Source organism: Cervus canadensis, chromosome 33, assembly GCF_019320065.1.
Source record: "Cervus canadensis isolate Bull #8, Minnesota chromosome 33, ASM1932006v1, whole genome shotgun sequence".
Classification (NCBI taxonomy): Eukaryota; Metazoa; Chordata; class Mammalia; order Artiodactyla; family Cervidae; genus Cervus; species Cervus canadensis.
In genome coordinates, this window is record NC_057418.1 from 31,224,622 (window position 1) to 31,247,538 (window position 22,917).

The 22,917-nt window shown below is 41.5% G+C and overlaps 1 protein-coding gene across 2 annotated transcripts in view; it reads right to left on the minus strand.

Moving 5' to 3' along the window:
• The window catches only part of PLG (plasminogen), a 46,690-nt gene that overhangs the window by 23,383 nt on the left and 390 nt on the right, over positions 1-22,917 (minus strand). For both annotated transcript variants that reach the window (XM_043457206.1, XM_043457207.1), the window contains exons 2-9: positions 18,054-18,189; positions 16,704-16,810; positions 12,495-12,609; positions 8,835-8,974; positions 7,088-7,208; positions 5,285-5,403; positions 3,296-3,458; positions 2,154-2,299 (exon numbers count right to left, since the gene is read on the minus strand). In XM_043457206.1, the coding sequence (XP_043313141.1) occupies positions 2,154-2,299; positions 3,296-3,458; positions 5,285-5,403; positions 7,088-7,208; positions 8,835-8,974; positions 12,495-12,609; positions 16,704-16,810; positions 18,054-18,189 (1,047 nt within the window). The remainder of the gene's footprint in view (positions 1-2,153; positions 2,300-3,295; positions 3,459-5,284; positions 5,404-7,087; positions 7,209-8,834; positions 8,975-12,494; positions 12,610-16,703; positions 16,811-18,053; positions 18,190-22,917) is intronic.

Consider the following 22,917-nt stretch of genomic DNA (forward strand, 5'->3'; position numbering starts at 1 on the left):
GGTAATTATGGTGACTATGTTGAAGGATCTTATAGTACCATACTGGTCAACAATGTGCATGGAGAGATGAAGAATGTCAGAAAAGTAATAAACTATTTTTAAAAAAGAATAAAATGATCCAATGTAAATACTAGAAATAAAAACCATGTTATCAGAGATGAAAAATTCCTTTGATGGGCTGATTAACAGACTGACCAGAACTGAGGAAATAATCAGTGAACTTGGAAACAGATTGATAAACATTATTTGAACTGACATGCAAAGCAAAAAAAAGAGTGGGGAAAGAAATAGAACAAGCATACAAGTGATACGAGGCAGCATGAAGTGATCTAACATCCAGGTGGATGAAGTCCCAAACAGGAAAACAGAGAGAGAGAGAGAGCAGGGGAAAAGAAATATTTGAGCAGTGATGGCTGAGAATTTTACAAAAGTAATGAAAATCGATAATCCACAAACACAAGAAGCTCAGAGAACTTCAAGTAGGATAAACACCATAAATATATAAGTAAACAAATAGACTCACTGGGATGCACCATAATCAACTGCTGAAAACTGAAAATGAGAGAAAGTCTTAAAGGCAACCAGAGGAAAAAAGAAACATTAAATACAGAGAAATACAGATTTCCATCAGAAACTATGCAAAACAGAAGGCAATAGAGTAACATCTTTAAAGTGGTAAAAGGGGAAAAAATTGTCCACCCAGAATTCTATACCTAACAAAAATTGTTTTTTTAAAACTGAAGGCAGTATAAAGACTCTTCCTGACATACAAACGCTGAAAGACTTCATCATCAACAGACTTGTACTGTAAAAAATGGAAGAGGTTAAGTTTTTTACAGGAAGAACATGACATCACATGGAAATTGGAGAACCAACAAGAAGAAACGAAGCATAGAAGAAATGGTAGAAATAAATAAATAAAAATAAATATAAGACTTTATTTTTTTCTTTCTAATTTCTTTAAAACATGACTGATTCTTCAGGGCAAATATAGTATCAATTTATTGTGAAATTTATAAAATAATAGATGTAAACTCAGAACAATAACATGATATTTTGGGACAGAGTAAATATTGCAATGTTGTGAGTTTCTTACATTATACATCAAGTAAAATAATATTATTTGTAGGTAGAATGTAAGTTAAAGATGTATATTGAAAACATTAAATAAATAGTAAAATCAGAGGTAATAAAAGGCAATACAAAATACTCAATTAAATCAGATGCAGAGAAAGATGAGAAGGAACAAAATTGAAGTAGGACAATTAGAAATAACTAAATTGATGATAGATTTAAATCCAACCGTGTTAACAATGATGACATTAAATGCAAATGGTCTAAACATCTCAACTAAAAAACTGAGGAAAAAAAGACATCATCCAAAGTCTAGTAAAAATAGAGCTGCAATGGCTCTATTCATATCAGCAAAAGTAGCCTTTAGAACAAGGACTATTACTAGAGATAAGGAGAGATATTACATGATGATAAAGGGGTCATTTCTTTGCAGACAAGAATTCTAAGTGTGTCTGTGCCTGACAAGGAGTTCCAGAATATATAAAGCAAAGACAAGACTGAAAAGAGATAGATGAACGCACACCTAACATCACCGATCACCTCTCAGTAATCAACAGAAAGAGGATAGAAATTAACAAGGATTCAGGAAAGCCAAACAATACTAACCAGCTTGACCTCGTCGGTGTTTGTAGAACCATACACAACAACAGAAGCCAGATTCTTTTCAAGAGGACATGAAACATTCACCAAGAGGACTTTATTCCGAACCATAAAATGAGCCTCCACAAATTCAAAGTGAATGTAAAATACATAGCTAATGGAAGCTGCTATAAAACAGAGGTTGCTCAAGGCACTACTCTGTGACGACCTAGATGAGTCGGGGAGGAGGTTCCAGACGGAGGGGACACAGGTATACTCATGGGTGATTCATGTTGTTGTATGGCAGAAGCCAACAGAATATCGTAAAGCAATTATCCTCCCATTACAAATAAATTTTTTAAAAATAGAATAAATGAAATCATAAGGCATGTTCTCTGACCACAGCACAATGAAACCATTTCCAAAGCTACTGCAATGCTTCTGGAATACAAAAATATGGAGCAATGGCACCCTCAGCAAGCTCCCGTGGCCCTTCTCACCTGGCACGTCCAAATGTTCCGTGGATAACGGAGAGGACTCGCAGGATGGGATGGTGCAGTATTCCCACCTCACTTCGCTGTTGGTTGTATAGCACCAGGGGGCTGTTTCCCCATCAGGGTTACGACAGTAGTTTTCCTCCAAGTTTCTGGAAAAGAAAGGGACTATGAGTTTGGCTTTCCAAAAGGCTAAAGAAATAACAAAGTGCACACATACTTCTTAATGGTGATACTGGCGGTGTGCCCAGCTAATTCTCTAGAACTATACCAACTGACGGAGAAGGCAATGGCACCCCACTCCAGTACGCTTGCCTGGAGAATCCCATGGACGGAGGAGCCTGGTAGGCTGCAGTCCATGGGGTCGCTAAGAGTCGGACACGACTGAGCGACTTCACTTTCACTTTTCACTTTCATGCGTTGGAGAAGGAAATGGCAACCCAATCCAGTGTGCCTGCCTGGAGAATCCCAGGGACGGGGAGCCTGGTGGGCTGCCGTCTGTGGGGTCGCACAGAGTCGGACATGACTGAAGCGACTTAGCAGCAGCAGCAGCATACCAACTGAATAATGGGTGGAAACTTATGCTGAGCGGGAATCCATAGAGTCATGGCACGGATGCTCCTCTTGGGTGAATGATTGAAATGTATTCCTTGACTGTATATCATGAAGCAGAATAGATCTTTTGCTATTATGCATCAGGCTCTGTGCTATATGCTGGAAACACAATGGGTGTTTTCTACCCTGTTCTTGCCTCCGAAAGCACATATCATAGCCCTCGAATTTGTGTTCTCAAACCTTACTGTACATTTCATACAAAACCTTGCTGAAACCCACTCCGAGGTCACTGATTTAGTAGATGGGCAAGAGGATCTCCAAGAATTTGCATTTCTAACAAATTTCCTGATGATACTGATGCTGGAGGCCCGGGAAACCACACTTGTGAACCAGTTTTCTAGGAAAACCAGTGGCTAAATGTCACTTCCCTTGCAGGTGACTTGACCAGTTTTCATTCCCAAAAGCTTTAAGCCGAGGTTCCTATTGTCACTAAAACCAAGGCACATCAGTGGGATCTTGCAGTCCATCCCATGACAAGGATGGAATGTTTCATTCCTTTCCTTGACAAGGAAATGAAACCAGAGCGGACTTACTTGCAGGGAAAGTTTTCTGGGGTCCTGTTGTGTTTGTGGGGTGCCTGCTCGCTCCAGCGCTGACACGTGTACCCAGATACGGTGACGGCCACTGTGCCTCGATAGTTTGCGCCGCTTCCCTTCAGACACTGATACGTTGGCCCAGAGGAGGGCGGGGGTGTGGCTTAAAAGGGGAAGATACATTACAGTGAGTGCTTCTACGGAAAGGAGGCGCAGATGGAAGTTACAGGAGGTGGATGCAGGGAGTGTCCTTCCTCTTTTCCTCTCATCCTTCCAGAATCCCGCATTTGAATGTTGCTTATCATTTTTCAGAAGAAGCTGATCTGGTAAAATCAATGTTTACGAGACCCTCTTATGAAAACAGAGAAGGCAAGGGCACCCCACTCCAGTACTCTCGCCTGGAAAATCGCATGGACGGAGGAGCCTGGTAGGCTGCGGTCCATGGGGTCGCAAAGAGTCGGACACGACTGAACGACTTCACTTTCACTTTTCACTTTCCTGCATTGGAGAAGGAAATGGCAACCCACTCCAGTGTTCTTGCCTGGAGAATCCTAGGGGCGGGGGAACCTGGTGGGCTGCCGTCTATGGGGTCGCACAGAGTCAGACACAACTGTAGCGACCTAGCAGCAGCAGCAGCTTATGAAAAACCCCTCCAAGGACAAGACCCTTGGAGTAAATGCTCCTTTCTGTATTCTCTTTTTTCTGCATTCTCAGTTCAACACACACAGTGAGACTCAACATGTGTCGTATCCGACCCCAGATCTGCACGTGTGCCAGTAAACCAACTTCCTTTCTGAAGAATAAATTATTCTTTAAGGACACATAACTGACTGACTCCCAGTATTCCACAAAGACAAACAAGATAGAGAGTCCATGGGAAGAAAGAAAATAGTGTCTCAAAGGAAAAGGGTGTGCAGTGAGAAATCAAGAAATTCTTAAGACACACTGTCATATGTAAAACAGATAAACGAGGATTTACTATATAGCACATGGAAGTATATTCAATATCATGTAATAAAGTATAAAGGAGAAGAATCGGGGGGAAGAGAATACAGATATATGCATACATATGTATAACCGAATTGCTTTGCTATACCCCTGAAACGGACACAATGTTGTAAATCAATGATACGTCAATTTTAAAAAAGAAAGCCTCAAGGGAAAAAGAAGACAGAAAGAGACACCGATGTTCCTAAGGAGAGTACTGAGTCACTTTAATCACTTTAGCGTGACCGTCTGAGTGAAGAACAGGAGGCCAGACCTCAGGACCCACTGAGTCCATTTAACAGTCTCAACAGTCCTTGTTCAGTGCCTGGCTTCAAATCCTTATAAAAGGAAAATATGATAAAAAGGCTTTTTCCAAGTCATTCCCTCTAGGTCTGCTGTTTCATCTTTTTCCCCAGACCTCTCTTCTCCTGCCGCTGCCTCCCAAGTTGGCCATACAGAAAAACTGTACATCCTGAGACGCCACTTTGCTTACAGTTAGAAAGAACTCGGTAAAGCGTCTGTCTGCAATGCAGGAGACCCGGGTTCAACCCCTGGTTTGGGAAGATCCCCTGGAGAAGGAAATGGCAGCCTACTCCAGTACACGTGCCTGGAAAATCCCATGGATGGAGGAGCCTGGTAGGCTACCATCCAGAGTCGGACACGGCTGAGTGCCTTCACTTCACTGGTTAATAATGAAATCCAGATACCAGAAGGTGTGGATCTGATTTGCCTTTAGCACTAGAGAACGGGAGGGTACCAGAGATCACTCCCAAAAGCCTTCATTTATCTGTACTCAAAAGAGGCAAAAGAGGACCCCTCCCCCATCCCCCCCAAAAAAACATAAAAAATAGATGCTCTGATCAATTACTACAGTAACCTATAAACTGCTTTAAAAGAATAATCACATCCCATAGGACTTGTGGGGCTCTTTCCAGGCACAGCGCTCTTGATTCTGAGAGAAGAGGTGAAGGTCCCTGAGGACTGGGTCAGAACCATACTTACTACATCTCGGGATGTCACAGAATTCCCAGCGCTTTTGGGGGTCAGTGGTGAAACACCAGGGGCGGGGCTCCCCATCAGGATTACGGCAGTAATTCATCTTCAGATTCTTGCTTGGAAATCTGAAGGTGCGAGAAGGACTTTGACAGCACTGAACATTCACATTCACAGGTGAGAATCATTTCAAACGAGCAAATATTGAGCACTTGCTGTGTGCTAGGCACAGTCAGGCACTCAAGGAGGTGACCGGATGAAGGCTATCTTCAATGTGATGACCATCTCAAAAGAAAGATTAGCTCAGTGTTCCAAGGATTGATATTCTAACAGTCTACATGTGCCACAATCATGGAACAGGATCAACTTTATCATTTGGGCCATCTGGAAAACTTTATGTCAGCCAACTTCAATGATTCAGCTGCAAATGATAGCAATTATTAAACCACAAAGTACTTACTGGCTAGAGATAGCTATTTAGTAAACAGTTCAGCCTGGAGGTTGATGTCTTCATAGGTTAAAGGAATGGTCCTTCTAGTCTACCCAGTTCTGATCCTGCTAACCTTTAAACTTGTAGAAACGGGGACAGATAAGCTATGTTCCTGTGTGTATGCCAGGGAGCACCCCACCCCATGCCAGCAGGGACCGAGTGATGGAGCCTGTGGGATGAACACCATGCCTCGGGTCCCTCTAGGCTCATTTCACGTCCCTTCCTGAGACTGTAAATGCTTTGTCAGGATGGACAGAGCAACCGGTAGTGGCTCAGACAATCTTCTTCTTCCAGTTTCTGGGAAATAAATTTAACCAATTCTGAGGCTGGAGGCTTTCACTGTGTTTCTTCTTTGGAGTGCAGTAGGGAAAAGAAAACTACAACAGTGGTGATTTAACAGAGCTATTTGAAGCAGGAGGTACAGAAATGCAAGGGAAGCTGCTTTCCACACTGAAATCTCTGACTTAGTCTCTTTTCCTACAAGTTTTTACAAGCCCCATTATAATCCTATAGTCACAGAATGAAGAGAATGACCAGAAGCAGCTACAGAGAAGGAGGTGTTTTAAGTACAATTAATGTGAAATAGGAGATGCAGAAAATTGTCCCCTACAATTCACCATTGCTTTCTATATCAGGGACTTCTATTTCCATTACAGATTAATGATACCCTTTGAGTAGCTAGTGAAAGTTAGGAATCCTCCCTCCCATAAAAACACACTGATATAAACCCATGTAAAATATTGAGGGATTCATAAAGCCCACCCACAGATCACAGGGTAGGAAGCCCTGAATCTCATCAGCATGAAGAAAAAAGAAAGGAATACAAACAAGAGGGGACTATTTGGAAAATACACAGACGAGGTGTGTATATTGTATGTTTATAGATGTGTATATCTATATTTCTTACATTTAACCTACAAATTAGCCAGGAATCTGGTTACAGTGCAAATCCAGACTCAATGGGGATGAGATTCTGCATTTCTAACAAATGCTCAGGTGACAGCACTCTTCCATGGACCACATTTTGACTAGTAAGAATGCATACTTCTAAGGGAGGGGATATATGTATACCTATGGCTGATTCATGTTGAGGTTTGACAGAAAACAGCAAAATTCTGTAAAACACTTATCCTTCAATTAAAAAAATTTTAAAAAAAGAATGTATACTTCTTTTGCGGTCACGTAGGGAAATGCAAACTTTGAAATTAAGAAACATCAGGTGTGTTCACTTTTTGAAGAATGCTAAAATACCTAAATAATATTAAATTACCCATAGCATTGCAGAGGCTTAAACATCCAGTTTCACTGCCAGTGAGACTTACTTGGAAGGAATATATCCATGGGCATGTGGGAGCTGAGAGTCCCAAGGCTGGCAGTCACGTCCTGACTTGGTCTTGGCAATCTTGCCCTCATAGTTTTCTCCACTGCAATGCATACATTCAACTGGGAAGAATGGAAAGAAAGGAAGAAAGAAATAGAAATGAATGAAGCAAAAAAGGGTAAAGACTAGACTCTCACTAGAAATGTCTCAAATACCTTTGCCACTTGTTCGTTGATAATTTTCCAACAATCACCTAGCAACAAAATTGGCCATAAAGGCTTAATTTTCTAATACAATCTAAAATGTCATTCTCTTTTTCAAATGGTAGAATTAGCAGATATGGTCAATACCTTCTTGACTATTACAGTCTTGACCAAACCCAGCAACTCCATAATACTTTGTCTTCAAGGTTGGCTACATGTATTGGTCCCTGGTGGTTGTGGGGAGAGATTGCATATAATCTCAGGAGTCTGTAAATTCTCTACTAGAATTTTTTAATATTTGTGGTCTCTCTTCCAAAAAATTCCTATGGAATTATTCTGATTGAATGCATGCTTGCTCAGTCATGTCCCACTCTTTGTGACCTCGTAGACTGCAGCCTGCCAGGCTCCTCAGTCCGTGGAATTTTCCAGGCGAGAATACTGGAGTGGGTTGCCATTTCCTCCTCCAGGGGATCTTCCCAACCCAGGGATGGAACCCGCATCTCCTGTGTCTCCTGCATTGGCAGGCAGATTCTTTCCCACCGAGCCACCGGGAAGCTCTCTCTGATTGTCTGGGTAACTGCCAAAGAAGCCGGCAGCCTCTCAGGATTTTAGTGCCAGGGTTTTTGCTTGTGTTCGTGACCTCGAGAGAGGAACAATATTCACCTAAAGGGACAATGCTTCTCTTTTTATTGTTATTGAGAAGCATGCTGGTTGTTTTTCTTTCTTGCATCCCTGTAAAATGGGAACTTTGCAATTCTTAATATAATGTGATATGGCAGAAGAATATAAGACTTTAATTTTTATGTGGCAATAAGGAAAATGGAAGCAGACCAGATATAAAAAGGATACTCTCATGTCAGTAAAGGGCCAAATGCCCTCATAACACAGTGTACAAATAAATAAAGAATGCCCATGGTTGGAATAGAGGAAGTGATGGGAAACTGAGCCATCACCCAGTACATACTCAATCCACGTGGTTATGCAAATCCCACCTTCATTCACTGCCCTGTTGCATCAATAAATGTGGCAGGAAATATGAAGTAGAGAACATTTTCCCATAGGATATTTTACATTCTTTTAACATTGACTTTTGAAACATGCTCTTAAATTGATTGTTCCATTGAAACAATAGATTGCTGACTTAAAACTGTTTCATTGCTTGGTTCCAACAACATGACAAAGTCTACCATGTTAAATTAATCTGTATTTGAATTGTATTGATTTTGTGGTTTTATGTTAACAGCTGAAATGCAAATATGTTTCTGGCTTAAACTGTGTCAGAGCTTTAAGCATAAGAAGTTTGCATCTAGAGTTTACATCTAATTTTATATTTGTCCCTGTTGAACCACATGTTAATAAAGATAATTTAGATCCATAATGGAAATTGTGCAAAATTTTTGTCTTTTCCCAGAGGTCATATATTACTTGATGATGTCAAACACAGCAGTAATTATTATTAATATCCCCATAGATAATCAATTTACAGCAAATTGCTCCACACATAACGGGCAGAATAGGAAAACTTTTCCTAGAGCCATCCCTGACCTTCACATTCGGGAATGTCGCAGTAGTCAAATCTCTTGTCTGGATCTGTGGTGTAACACCAGGGCCCTTTGTCATCATTGTCTGGATTCCTGCAATAGTTCTCCTCCAGTCCCGCTAGAGGAAATTTTTCAGGCGAAAAGCTGCAGAGGATGGAAAAGAATCACTTTGACTATATTTTAAAAATCAGTGTGTTATCAGCAGGGTAGGATAAGACCCCTTCTCTTTCCCAACTGTGGTTTGAGATTGTGTCATTCAACTACTCATACTATTCATACTTAAGGGAAGTGAAAAGCAAAGGAGAAAAAGAAAGATATTCCCATTTGAATGCAGAGTTCCAAAGAATAGCAAGGACAGATAAGAAAGCCTTCCTCAGCAATCAATGCAAAGAAATAGAGGAAAACAACAGAATGGGAAAGACTAGAGATCTCTTCAAGAAAATTAGAGATACCAAGGGAACATTTCATGCAAAGATGGGCTCAATAAAAGACAGAAATGGTAGGGACCTAACAGAAGCAGAAGATATTAAGAAGAGGTGGCAAGAATACACAGAAGAACTGTACAGAAAAGATCTTTACGACCCAGATAATCATGATGGTGTGATCATTCACCTAGAGCCAGACATCCTGGAATGAGAAGTCAAGTGGGCCTTAGGAAGCATCTCTACAAACAAAGCTAGTGGAGGTGATGGAATTCCAGTTGAGCTATTTCAAATCCTGAAAGATGATGCTGTGAAAGTGTTTCACTCAATATGCCAACAAATATGGAAAACTCAGCAGTGGCCACAGGACTGGAAAAGGTCAGTTTTCATTCCAATCCCAAAAAAAAAGCAATGCCAAAGAATGCTCAGACTACCGCACAATTGCACTAATCTCACACCCTAATAAAGTAATGCTTAAAATTCTCCAAGCCAGTTCTTCAGCAATACGTGAACCGTGAGCTTCCAGATGTTCAAGCTAGTTTTAGAAAAGGCAGAGGAACCAGAGATCAAATTGCCAACATTCATTGGATCATCGAAAAAGCAAGAGAGTTCCAGAAAAACATCTATTTCTGCTTTATTGACTATGCCAAAGCCTTTGACTGTGTGGATCACAGTAAACTGTGGAAAATTCTGAAAGAGATGGGAATACCAGACCACCTGACCTGCCTCTTGAGAAATCTGTATGCCGGTCAGGAAGCAACAGTTAGAACTGGACATGGAAAAACAGACTGGTTCCAAACAGGAAAAGGAGTACGTCAAGGCTGTATATTGTCACCCTGCTTATTTAACTTATATGTAGAGTACATCACGGGAAATGCTGGGCTGGATGAAGCACAAGCTGGAATCAAGATTGCCAGGAGAAATATCAATAACCTCAGATATGCAGATGACACCACCCTTATGGAAGAAAGTGAAGAAGAGCTAAAGAGCCTCTTGATGAAAGTGAAAGAGGAGAGTGAAAATGTTGGCTTAAAGCTCAACATTCAGAAAACTAAGATCATGGCATCTGGTCCCATCACTTCATGGCAAGTAGATGAGGAAACAGTGGAAACAGTGGCTGACTTTATTGTTTTGGGTTCCAAAATCACTGCAGATGGTGACTACAGCCATGAAATTAAAAGACGCTTACTCCTTGGAAGGAAAGTTATGACCAACCTAGATAGCATATTAAAAAACAGAGGCATTACTTTGTCAACAAAGGTCTGTCTAGTCAAGGCTATGGTTTTTCCAGTAGTCATGTATGGATGTGAGAGTTAGACTATAAAGAAAGCTGAGCACCGAAGAATTGATGCTTTTGAACTATGGTGTTGGAGAAGACTCCTGAGAGTCCCTTGGACTGCAAGGAGATCCAACCAGTCCATACTAAAGGAAATCAGTCCTGGGTGTTCATTGGAAGGACTGATGCTAAAGCTGAAACTCCAATACTTTGGCCACTTGATGCGAAGAGCTGACTCATTTGAAAAGACCCTGATGCTGGGAACAATTGAGGGCAGGAGGAGAAGGGGACAACAGAGGATGAGATGGTTGGATGGCATCACCTACTCAATGGACATGGGTTTGGGTGGACTCCAGGAGTTGGTGATGGACAGGGAGGCCTGGCGTGCTGCGGTCCATGGGGTCCCAAAGAGTCAGACATGACTGAGTGACTGAACTGAACTGAAAATCCAACTACATTTCAGCTGTGTGCAATAGCATTTGTACCCAGTTGTCAGTGTCTCTATTGATAGCCTGTTCAGTAGAGTAGTTAATATCACTGTTATTATTGTGTGAACAGCCAAGTCTTAGAAGTAGAGTCAAAGCATCTTATGCACAGTAGAAATATAAAGCCCTCAAAGCCTGCCAAATTCATGAGACATGCCAAACACCTGCTTTTGTCAGTTGCCCTTCTCTCTGTAAAAATAATAGATGTTAAGACCATTTTGTCTGTGTGAACTCTGCATGAGGCATCTCTCTATACATTCTCTAATGTAGTCAATAAAAATCCCTATCAGGAAGGTGTTATTATTCCCACTTCCCAGATCAGAAAACTGAGGCACAGCCATGTGAAACAGATCAAATCTCACCTATGCTTGAGCAGTTAATAAATAGCATCTCAAGAGTTTAAAGTCAGATCTGTCTGATGCCAAACTCCACGTCCCCTCTGAGGTGCGTCTAGAATTAATGGGAGAGTGGGAGGACGGAGTGAAGCTCATTTTCAGGGATAAGCTGCTGTGTTGCAATAAGAAATTGCGTTAAAAACCTAAGACTTCAAATCTAAAATGGCAGATTTTGCTTCTGGTTCTCCTGTGTACCTGTTTTTGGTAGATTTAGTGCTCTTGGGACTTCAGTTTCCTCATTGGCTGGGGTATAGATGACCAAGATTCTCTCTCAGATCCTTGCCATTCTATGACTTGGCCATTTGGTTTGTTCTTTTCATCTCAATAAGCCTTAATGTGCTGGGAATATGAGACTTCATCTCTTTGTTGTTGCTAAGTCTCTCAGCTGTGCCCGACTCTTTGCGACCCCATGGACTGTAGCCCACCAGGTTCTTCTGTTCATGGGATTTTTCAGACAAGAATAATGGAATGGGTTGCCATTTCTTTCTCCAGGGGATCTTCTTGACCCTGGGATCGAACCCTTGTCTCCTGAATTGGCAGGCGGATTCTTTACCACTGAGCCACCAGGGAAGCCCAACTCATAAGGATGGCTAAAGATGATTTGTTTGAGAGTGAGAAGGATCATAGACACTAAATTCCCACTTGATAAGCATTGTTCATGAGAATTAAATATCACCTAATACCACATTGGGCAAAGTATAAAGAATGACATTAAAATAGATAATAGGCAAGTTGCAAGATAATCTGTTTTCCGCAGTATTGATGTGAACAAATGTTTGATTTAGACTGATTCAATTGTAAACATCATCATCTTTTGTCTTTTCTCCGTCTCAGCCTAGAATTCATGTTCTAGAATTTATTGTTCTTTTTTTATTGTTTTAAATCTTCCCCCCAAAAAGCATATACACAAGAATGAATGGAAAGCAGCCGTTTTCTGCTTTTATGCCACCAATTATTGAACAGATCTGCACCAGCATCAGTAAGATTCTCCCCATACTTGCTAGTCACATGTTCTGGTTTGAGCAGGAAGTAATGGAGTCGTTCTGAGTACAAGAGGTGAACACGGAGACAAAAGAGCAGTCTTACTTGGGTACGTGTGGGGAAGTGGCGCTCCATTTTTGACAGGTGACACCAGTTTTCGTTTTGGCTTTGGTCCCTCTGTAGGTCTTCCCGTTTCCGGTCTTGCACTCCAACATGTAGACTGCAAGGAAGCCCAAACAGTGGTCAAACCCTTTCACAACAACGACAAGAAATCACGAGGAAGCGTTGCACTGCTTGATCATGTTGTAAGAGAGGACACGGTTACCCGCTATCTAAAAAGGCAGTCTGTGTGAGCGTTACCGCAGGCTTCCCTGCTGGGTCAGTGGTAAAGAATCTGCCTCCCAGTGCAGGAGATGTGGGCTCAGTCCCTGGGTCAGGAGGATCCCCAGAGAAAGAAATAGCAACCCACTCCAGTGTTCTTGCCTGGACAATTCCATGAACAGAGGAGCCTGGTGGGGTGCAATCCATGGGGCCGCAAAAGAGTCAGACATGACTAAAGCAACCAAACAACAACAACAAAGAATTGTAGTTAAGGGTGGGGCGCTGACTCCTTTATCCAGAGCTCCTGCCCTTCCGCGTGCCAGGCAGATGCTGCGTGCAGGGGGTGCTGGGGACGCTTGGAGTAGGAACCGCACAGGTCCTGCCCGAGTGGCGCTTACATCCCAGTGGAGTCTGAGGCGCCAGGTACAGAAGGTATTCAAGGACACGGATTGTGAAATAGACAACCTCATGGCAACATGTGTAACAGAGAAAATAAATAGCATCGTGAGGGAGTGGATGGGAAGGGGTGAGGGCTTCTTCGTGGAATGGGCAGACCTGCAGAGGCTGAAAAAGATGCAAGCCATTTCTAGGTTCACGGTGGTATTTTAAGTGTGAAAAAAGAACCAAATGGGGTAATGCAGTTGTGGTCTACCCTCAGCATTTACAGAAGATGCTCTCAACCAGCCTCCATTTAAACAACTTGCTGGTTACCCAGTGGGCCCCATCCTGCCTTTAAAACACACTGCCAGGGGTCCCCCTACGGCCCACATGCGGCAGGATGGGCGTCTGTGGCTGGCAGGCCACCTTCGGGAGTGCTGACCTGCTCTGTTCCTACCAGTTGGGTTATACGCTTACCAAGAGTCAGTTGTTTTTATTTCCAAAACTTTTGATACAGCTCTATTTGATTACAGATGATCTAAACTGAGAAATGAATGGGGGAGGGGAGGGAGGGTTTTTTTTTAAATAAACTAAGATAAATGGTTTCAAGTAGTTGAAAGAGTAGGGTAGTTTTTTAAATTGTTTTCAAGGGGCTTCCCTGGTGGTCCAGTGGTGAAGACTCTGTGCTCCCACTGCAGGGGACACAGGTTCCTTCCCTGGTCGAGGAACTAAGATCCCCCAGGCCACAGGAGGCAGTCAAAACAAATTGTTACCAAACCCACTGAGAGCAGTCCCTTCCTGTTGTTGATATGAGTCTGAGGGGAGGGGAAGCATGAAAATATAAAGGAATTTTACAGTCAGATTGATTAATGGGTGTCTCTAGACTTGCTCAACTTCAAAGAGAAGGACAGATTATGGTAGATAATTCATGAGTATGGTTTATACAAGAAATGCTCTAGATAACTTCTGTTGGTGGTCCCCGGATTCAAAGAAAAAACACCTCTGTTTTATGTCCAAAGGTACCAGCATAAGCTCGTGTTTTCAAAGAAAATATAAAAGATTTAAAGTATGTTTGTATCATCCATTATGATTCCCCACTTAATATTTTTTAATAGAGGATACTTATTTTACAATGCTGGGTTAGTTTCTACCATTCAACAATGTGAATCAGCCCTAAGTATGTTTATACATACATATATATATATAATCCTCCCTCTTGAGTCTCCCTCCCACCCCACCCCCCATCCCATCCCTCTGGGTCATCGCAGAGCACTGAGCTCCCTCAGCTTTCCATGAGCAATCTATTTTGCACATGATGGTGTTTTATGTGTAAAATAAATAGTGGGAAGCTGCTCTATTACACAGGGAGCCCGGTTCTGTGATCTTGGGCTTTGCAGGTGGCGTTAGTAGTGAAGAACCTGCCTGACAATGCAGGAGACATAAGAGATGCAGGTTTAATCCCTGAGTCGGGAAGATTCCCTGGAATAGGAAATGGCAACCCATTCCAATATCCTTGCCTGAAAATTCCATGGACAGAGGAGTCTGGTGGGCTACAGTCCATAGGATAGCAAGGAGTCGGACATGGCAGAGGCAACTTAGCACACAGTGTCTACATGTCAATGCTTTAAATTAATTGATCAATTATCTGGGTAGAATACTTCTAACACACCTATAGTAACTGCTGCTTTAAATCCAACACTCTGTTTAAAGATTACAGATATATCTTCATTGAGATATATGATGACAGTCGATATGTTACGCTTATCAAAAAGGTAAGCAAGGTATTCCGGAGGCCAGGGGTCAGGGAAGGGGACCCGCGAGCTGCAACTTGGGTGATGAGGAGCCGGAAGAACAGAGGAGGGTCAGGATGAAAAAGCCTGTGCCCCGCCTGCAGGAGGCATAGACATCAGCCCAGCACGCGAGGTAGGCTGAGTAACACAGCGCCCAGTAGCAACTGGTGAGTATTTGGACTTTCTTCTAAGAGCACTGAGGCTTCGAAGCAGGGCTGTTCTGGACCAGCCGCTGCGGTGATGAGGGCGGCTTTAGACCCAAGTGGCGGCAATGGCCCTGGTGGCCAGTGGGGGTGAAACTGATCTGACACTGACTGTTCCCAGAAGCACCCTGGCAGGTGATTTTGCAGCGGGTCGATATTCCACAGTAAAGAAACAAACACCCCAAAATGACTGACTTTTGACTCTTTCCCTCTCTTTTGTTTGTCTGTACCCGCCACAGTTTGTATAACCTTTGGCTCCTTTCCGTCACCCTGAAAACAGGCAACTCTTCAACTAGCCAAACGAAGCCTAGCGGTCACCCCCTTGATCCTTCTGGTTAACCGTTTACAGAGGACATGCTTAAATGGTAGCGTTTGCACAGAGAATCCCACCAGCATTTTTTAAATGTCTGATAGACTGGGTAAGCCCATATATCTCTTCCTTTACTCACTAACTGCAAGAACTAATAACGTCCACAGATAAACTTCAGATTTAATCTGCACTTTAGACTCAAGAGTTAGAGCTCAACAGTGGACCCGGAGTGAGGTTAACAGGTGCACAGCTATTTAAAGCTAAGATGAACCACCATGTAGATATAATCCTGACCTAAAAAACACCTCTCAAAATCTTAAGAGTTTGGTGGGAAAACTCGAGAGAACGTGCAAGCGGTTGTCAAGAATACGTGAAATAGGATGTTTCTTGTTGTCTTCAACACTTGTGATGCAGAATATTTGGAGAGCAAAACCGCTATCAAAATAGTCCTGACACCTCTCCAACAACAGAGAATGGGAAGTAGCTGCAAAAGCATCGTAAGTCACTTGAATCTTCGTACAGACTTAATGAACTTGTGCATGTCCAAAAAGCCACACAATTTCTGCAGGAATCTAGGCCATCCGTGGTCCTAAACAATGAAGGATCCAGAGTTTTTAAGGAAACTCTCAAAAATGAGCTGCAACTTCTGCACATTTTCAAATTTCTGCACCATTTTAGAGACTATGGGAAATATAGGCCATGACAGAAAGAAAAGTAGAACATGTAAGAGTAAAATGAAGGATACTGTCTCTATTTTAATGTTACTGCAGATTGAAAACACCTCAGTTTTGCTACTGCTCCAGGCTTCAGACCACAGATGGTGGTCCCCGCAGAACAAAAAAACCAAGATTATAAGGAACTTGTGTACTCTCTCTTTTCTTCTTAAAAATAAGAAGAAAATATCTTTGTTATTTAATATCTTTAAATAAGATATTTAAATATCTTAATATTTAAATCTTAATATCTTAGAATAAATTAAAATATCTTAATATTTTAATATCTTTAAATAAGGTATTATTTAGTATCTTATTTTCAGGGTCCTAGAGGCAGAAGTGATTTTGTAAATCCAATCCCTGCGTTTTGAAATCAAGAGGAAGGAAACCTAAAAGGTGATATAATATATTCAGGTTGGCATTGTGGGTTAGTGGCCAAATCTTCTGACTCCAAGTTCATTTTCAATGCACCATAGCTCCTCCATTTTCTGGTCTGATAAATTACAGATAGTAACTGGGCTGGTGGGGAGGGAAGGGAGAGGGGAAGGACAAGAAGAAAGAGAAAGACAGAAGAAGGAGGAAAAAAACATTGTACATACTTCTCTTCTCATATAGAATGACATCCCTCATCCTAAAGACGGGGGAGGTCTTGCTGTTTTCAGCCATTATGACACATTGTTGCTCTTTACTGTGATACTGGAATGCCCTGCAGAAGAGAAACAGAAAACACTGCTCTAGCCCTTTGTTTAAAGGAATTTAAACACCACTCTATTTCCTTTGTGTAAAGCGAAGTTTTACAGACAACTTTGGATGAATGGAGGAGCTCAGAACTTACTTTCAATTCAACCTGGCACCATTTTGAAAGAATGCAGCACCATGGTAGATATTCTTTTTTCTCTTCTACCTTTACCTTCTTCCCCTCCCCATTTTCTTTCTGTTTTAACTGCTTTATTCTTTCTGCACCCGTTTTTCTTAATGAAGCGCCAGAATATCTGCTTTGTGTGGGAAAGAAGCAACTGAGCTTCTTTGAACCCATTCCCAAGACGGTCCACATGGACGCCTCTACCTTCCCGCTTGACAATGCCTCTGATTCTACCCACTTCCCTCACGCACCCCCAGCCCTGCACTCGTCCTGGGTGAGTATTGGGCCTGGCATCAAAGTCGTCCAAGGCTTCCTTTCCAGCCCCATCTCTTACATAAACCTTTGCATCAGCTGACGTGGTCCGTCTCACAGGTGCCCAGCCAGGCTGCCCTCTGCCTAGAATCCTTCCCACCCGGTCGCCGTTTACCGAGATTTCACCCTTCGAAGCCCAGCTCAGCTCCCCCCACTCCACCCCAGGCCTTCCCCGGTTTTCTCAGCTCTTGGGGTTGTTATTTCCTCTGAATCTTAACAGAGCACATACTGATTTTATCAATATCTCACATTGGCTGTATTTTTTTTTAATTTTTTACATTTTATCCAGTTTCTGTGGCACCATAAATACAAAAGGGCAAGCACTGGCTTTCAGATCTACACAAAAATCTATCATATATACTGATTTTATATATCTTATATAAAAGCTATCATATATATATATATATATATATATATCAGATCACTGGATCTATGCTTCATGGCTCCTTAAGGTCTAGGACACTTCCAGTCACATGATCCTCAATAAATATTTACTAACAATGATGTTAAAAAGCTACAGCCATAACAATAGCTGCTGATGTCAAGTGTTAAATAATTTCCTTTGGGGGCATTTTTCTAAAAGGACACTAATGAACTTTCACAAGAAACTATGGTTTCAGATACCGGGAGCCAATACAGATTCCACACTCCAACCTCATGAAATTCCTCTTAAATCCTATTTTCAATGATAAATCCCTGAGCAAATTTCTTGTGATCAATGTAATGTGTCTCAATCAACAGGAGTTCTGCGTAGGTGCAGTTACCAGGAACATACCTGCAAATGAAGTCTGTCTCCTCCTCACACTTTGCTGCACAATCCTCTATGCTTCTTCCCACCATGTTCTTCCGACTCAAACTAAGCAGGGAAGCTCCCTGGGTATTTACATAGTCATCCAGGAGGTCTCCGAGACCTACAAAAGTAAAATTAAAATGCAGCAATTGATTAATGCACCAACACTGCTGATAATTAATTATCATGAATTTGTAAATTATTCGCTTTGCATCAACCAAGTAAAATTTGCTGCTCTATTGGAAGCAACTGGGTGGTTGTGAATACAAATGACTAACTAGGAAAACAATTCCATGACTAGATGGCACGATGTTAAAAGGTTGTTTGGATTGCTAGGTTAATGGATTAGAACAATTTAACAATTTTCACATTACTATGTTAATGGGTATGAAACCTTAAACAAGAAAAAATTTGATCTGTTTCTAGTAATTGCATGTCATGATGGAGAACTAGGAGACCACCCTTGGGCAATTTTGATGATGATTTGTCCATCCCTGGGTCTAAATAGAACCTCAGTTCAGTTCCGTCACTCAGTTGCGTTTGACTCTTTGTGACCCCATGGACTGCAGCACGCCAGGCCTCCCTGTCCATCACCAACTCCTAGAGTTTACTCAAACTCATGTCCATCGAGTCAGTGATGCCATCCAACCATCTCATCCTCTGTCATCCCCTTCTCCTCTTGCCTTCAAGCCTTCCCAGCATCAGGGTCTTTTCCAATGAGTCAGTTCTTCTCATCAGGTGGCCAAAAGATTGGAGCTTCAGCTTCAGCATCAGTCCTTCCAATGAACACCCAGAATGATCTCCTTTAGGATGGACTGGTTGGATCTCCTTGCAGTTCAAGGGGCTCTCAGGAGTTTTCTCCAACACCACAGTTCAAAAGCATCAATTCTTCGGCACTCAGCTTTCTTTATGGTCCAACTCTCATATCCATACATGACAACTGGAAAAACCATAGCTTTGACTAGACGGACCTTTGTGGCAAAGTAATGTCTCTGTTTTTTAATATGCTGTCTAGGTTGGTAATAACTTTTTAAATAGAACCTGGAGGCCATTATTTGATTTCCCACAGTACAAACTTCAGTTGTGACAGTGTTGCTTAAACTAATGGACAGGCATTCTCTGAATGGTTCCATCACCAGATACAAAAACTTTGTTGAGCTGATGATGTTGAGAAGAAATAAGACCTGGGCTAAAGCTTGACCATAATACAGGGTCATTTTTTTACTAGGCTTAGTAAAAATAACCATTTGGGGCTCAATGATAACAGTTTTCTGGCGTTTCTGAGGTAACTGCACAAAATTCTGGTACAAACAATGGTCTCGATTTTCTTCTGAGATAGAATCTGAGTCAAAAAGTCTGTCTGAAGGTCGCTCTGCCCCTGGCTACTGCAGAGGGTGGCCAGGGGGTGCCCAGCCGCGGTCCCACCACAGGGCTGCCAAGAGAACTCAGTGATCCGGGGGCCAACATGGCCCCTGAGACAGCCGTGGCTCTATTTCACGCCTCGAAGGGCTCCCCTCCATCCTTTGGAATGGAACACCAGCCATGCTCATAGCGTGAGGGGCTAAAAAGAGGTTAACACACTGGAGACGGCAGTTTCCTAAAGTTTGCCTAAATGGGATTAGGCAACCTGGCAACCTTGACCGCTCTAGGGGGCAGAGTGGAGACCAAAGCCCAAGTGAGCAGGTTGAAGAGTGACCAGGACAGGCGCTGTGAACGTCTTGGGAGGACAAGTCTTTTCAGAAGCCTGGTTGTGAAAGGAGCATCTCCTAGAGGCCATATGAAGTCTCAGGAATGTTTTAATATTTTTATTTTTAAAGTTTTAATATTTTAATATTTTTATTTAAAATGTTGATTTACAATGTTGTGTTCGTTTCAAGTGTACAGAAAAGTGATTCAGTTATACATGCATATTCTTTTTTAGATTCTTTTCCATTATAGGTCATTACAAGCTATTGAGTATTGTTCCCTGAGCCACAGCAGTAGGTCCCCATTTATCTATTTTATATAGTGTCCCAAAGTGGGGCTTCCCTTGTGGCTCAGCTGGTAAAGAATCTGCCTGCAATGTGGGAGACCTGGGTTCGATCCCTGGGTTGGGAAGATCCCCTGGAGAAGGGAAAGGCTACCCACTCCAGTATTCTGGCTTGGAGAATTCCATGGTGTTATATCCCAAGATATAACATATACTTTATATATGCTAATCCCTGACTCTTAATTTATACCTCCACCTTACTTCTGCTTTGGTAATCAGAAGTTTGTTTTCTATGTCCATGAGTCTATTTCTGCTTTGCAAACCACTTCATCTGCATCATCTTTTTTTAGATTCTACGTATAGGTGATATCATATGATATCTGTCTTTCTCTGTCTGACTTACTTCAGTTAGTATGACCACCTCTAGGTCCTCTGGGAAATTTTTTTAAGATGAGACATTCAGGAACTTATTTGGATACTGATGAAAATGATCCAGTAGGAAGGATCATTAAGGGCCAGATGCTGTTTCTCAGAAGGGCCATCCCTGACCACCTTGGACACATGCCTTGCTCAGGGGTGATGCACTGTCCCAGAATGAGACAAAGCCATTCCCGGAGCCCACGCTCTCCCTGACTCTGCTTTTTCTTCCTCAACCTAAGATTCTCCAAACTGGAAGCATGGATCCTTCCACCCTCGAATAGGCATTGACTGGTGGGCTGCAGTCTATGGGATCGCACAGAGTCGGACACGGCTGAAGCGACTCAGCAGCAGCAGCAGCAGATGTAGCTTAATATACCAAAAAGCTTTCGATATATGTATCAAGACTATAAAGAAATGCATATTTAGACCCACGCTCAGGTCTTCATCCTGAATTTTTCTCCCAATCTGAGCTCTCCTTTCCAGAAACTGTTGTGCTTTGGTAATTTCTATAGATCAGGGTATAACTGTTTTTTTCTTTTCTTTTTTAAAATTAATTTATTTTAATTGGAAGATAATTACAATATTGTGGGGGGTTTTGCCGTACATCAACATGAATCGGCCACAGGTACACATGTGTCCCCCATCCTGAACCCCCCTCCCACCTCCCTCCCCACCCTATCCCCCTGGCTGGTCCCAGAGCATCAGAATTGAGTGCCCTGCTTCACGCATCGAACTTGCACTGGTCATCTATTTTACATACAGTAGTATACATGCTTCAATGCTATTCTCTCAAATCATCTCACCCTTACAGGAAAGGGGGGGAAATATCTCCTTCTACAGCAGTTCTTAGTGAGAGGCAGATAAGCAGTTCGCATTTCATAAACTGCCAAGTCTTTTCTTTGAATCACATAAGCATGGGGGCACATATACACACTACTGTGATTTTTTTAAAAGCCCACATTATTCATAAACTATACTTGTTTTACTCATAATATACATCCACATTCAGTCTAGAATATAAAAATAATTTTCTTACTGAAAAGATTTCTCTAATATTTCTTGGTCAATAAATAAACTGTATTATAACCCACTGTCAAATGAGCCCTAGAACTAAAGAAAGAAAATATGGGGATTTTCAATCAAGAGAGAAGAAAATTTATTCCTTTTTCAGATATTTCTTTGTCATATCTGCTTCTAAGGTAGGTCTCAGCAGGTATATACTATGAAACATAATAACATAATTAAAGGTAAATTAATTAAAGGATAATAAAAATAGAAATTTTTACAATATATAAAATATATTTTATTTATATATAATATATATTATAATATATAACGTATAAAAAATCATTTATATTCTGGCCTGCTCTACTTTCTGAGAACTCTTGAAAAGATCTAATTTCAGTCTTTATAGGATATATTTTATAGAGTTCTTGTGTTTGCTTTTTAAAAATATATTTATTTTTCATTGAAGGATAATTGCTTTACAATATTGTGTTGGTTTTTGCCATACATCAACATCAATCATCCCTTATGTTTATTTTTAAAGTTTCAGTTAAGTTCAGTTGCTCAGTCATGTCCGACTCTTCGCAACCCCATGGACTACAGCACACCAGGCTTCCCTGTCCATCACCGACTCCTGGAGCTTGCTCAAACTCCTGTCCATAGAGTTGGTGATGCCATCCATTTTAAAGTCTGAGGGCAATAAAAATGTTCTAAAAGGTCCTGTGATAGTTGCACAACTCTAAATACTGAGTAAGATCTATTACATTATACACTTCAAATGTGTGAATTGTGTAGTATGTGAATTATATCTCAATAAAACTGTAAAAAGAAAAAAAAAAAAGAGCCTCAAAGACATGCTTAGAATATTTTAAAGAAGGTTTAAAGTTGAAAAAGTGAGAACCATTGGATTCCTTCTCGGAAAGCCCTGACTGAAGTCCTGGTTTCTTCACTTCCTGGTTTTGGGAGTTTGGTCAATAGGCAAATAATGTGATTTTCCTAACTACAGATTTCCTCATCTATAAAACGAGGATAAGTCTATTAAAATACCTGTTGTATCTGCTAAATAAGCTGGTGATGATAATGGACACACATGTGTATGGATGGATGAAAAAGTACCACTCTATCTCAGGCACTCAATAGAGATTTGTTGAATTACTGTATGTACATCGCCTGACTAATCAATGCCTGTGATTTCTCCAGGCATAAGAAGCAAGTTAAGATGTAGTAAAGACCTTCCCTAACAGGGAATATGTCAACACAACCACTCTGGTCAAAGATCGTGGTCAGAGATATTTCGTTGTTCACATTTGAAAGTCAGGAGAATACGAAACCTTAACAAATATGGTCTAGCTTAATGAAACTGAGAACCAGGCAAAGAGACCAACAACTTTTGGAGTTGTTAGCACTCTGGGCTATTTTTTTCAACTAAATAACCATCACTTGGGATCCATCTTT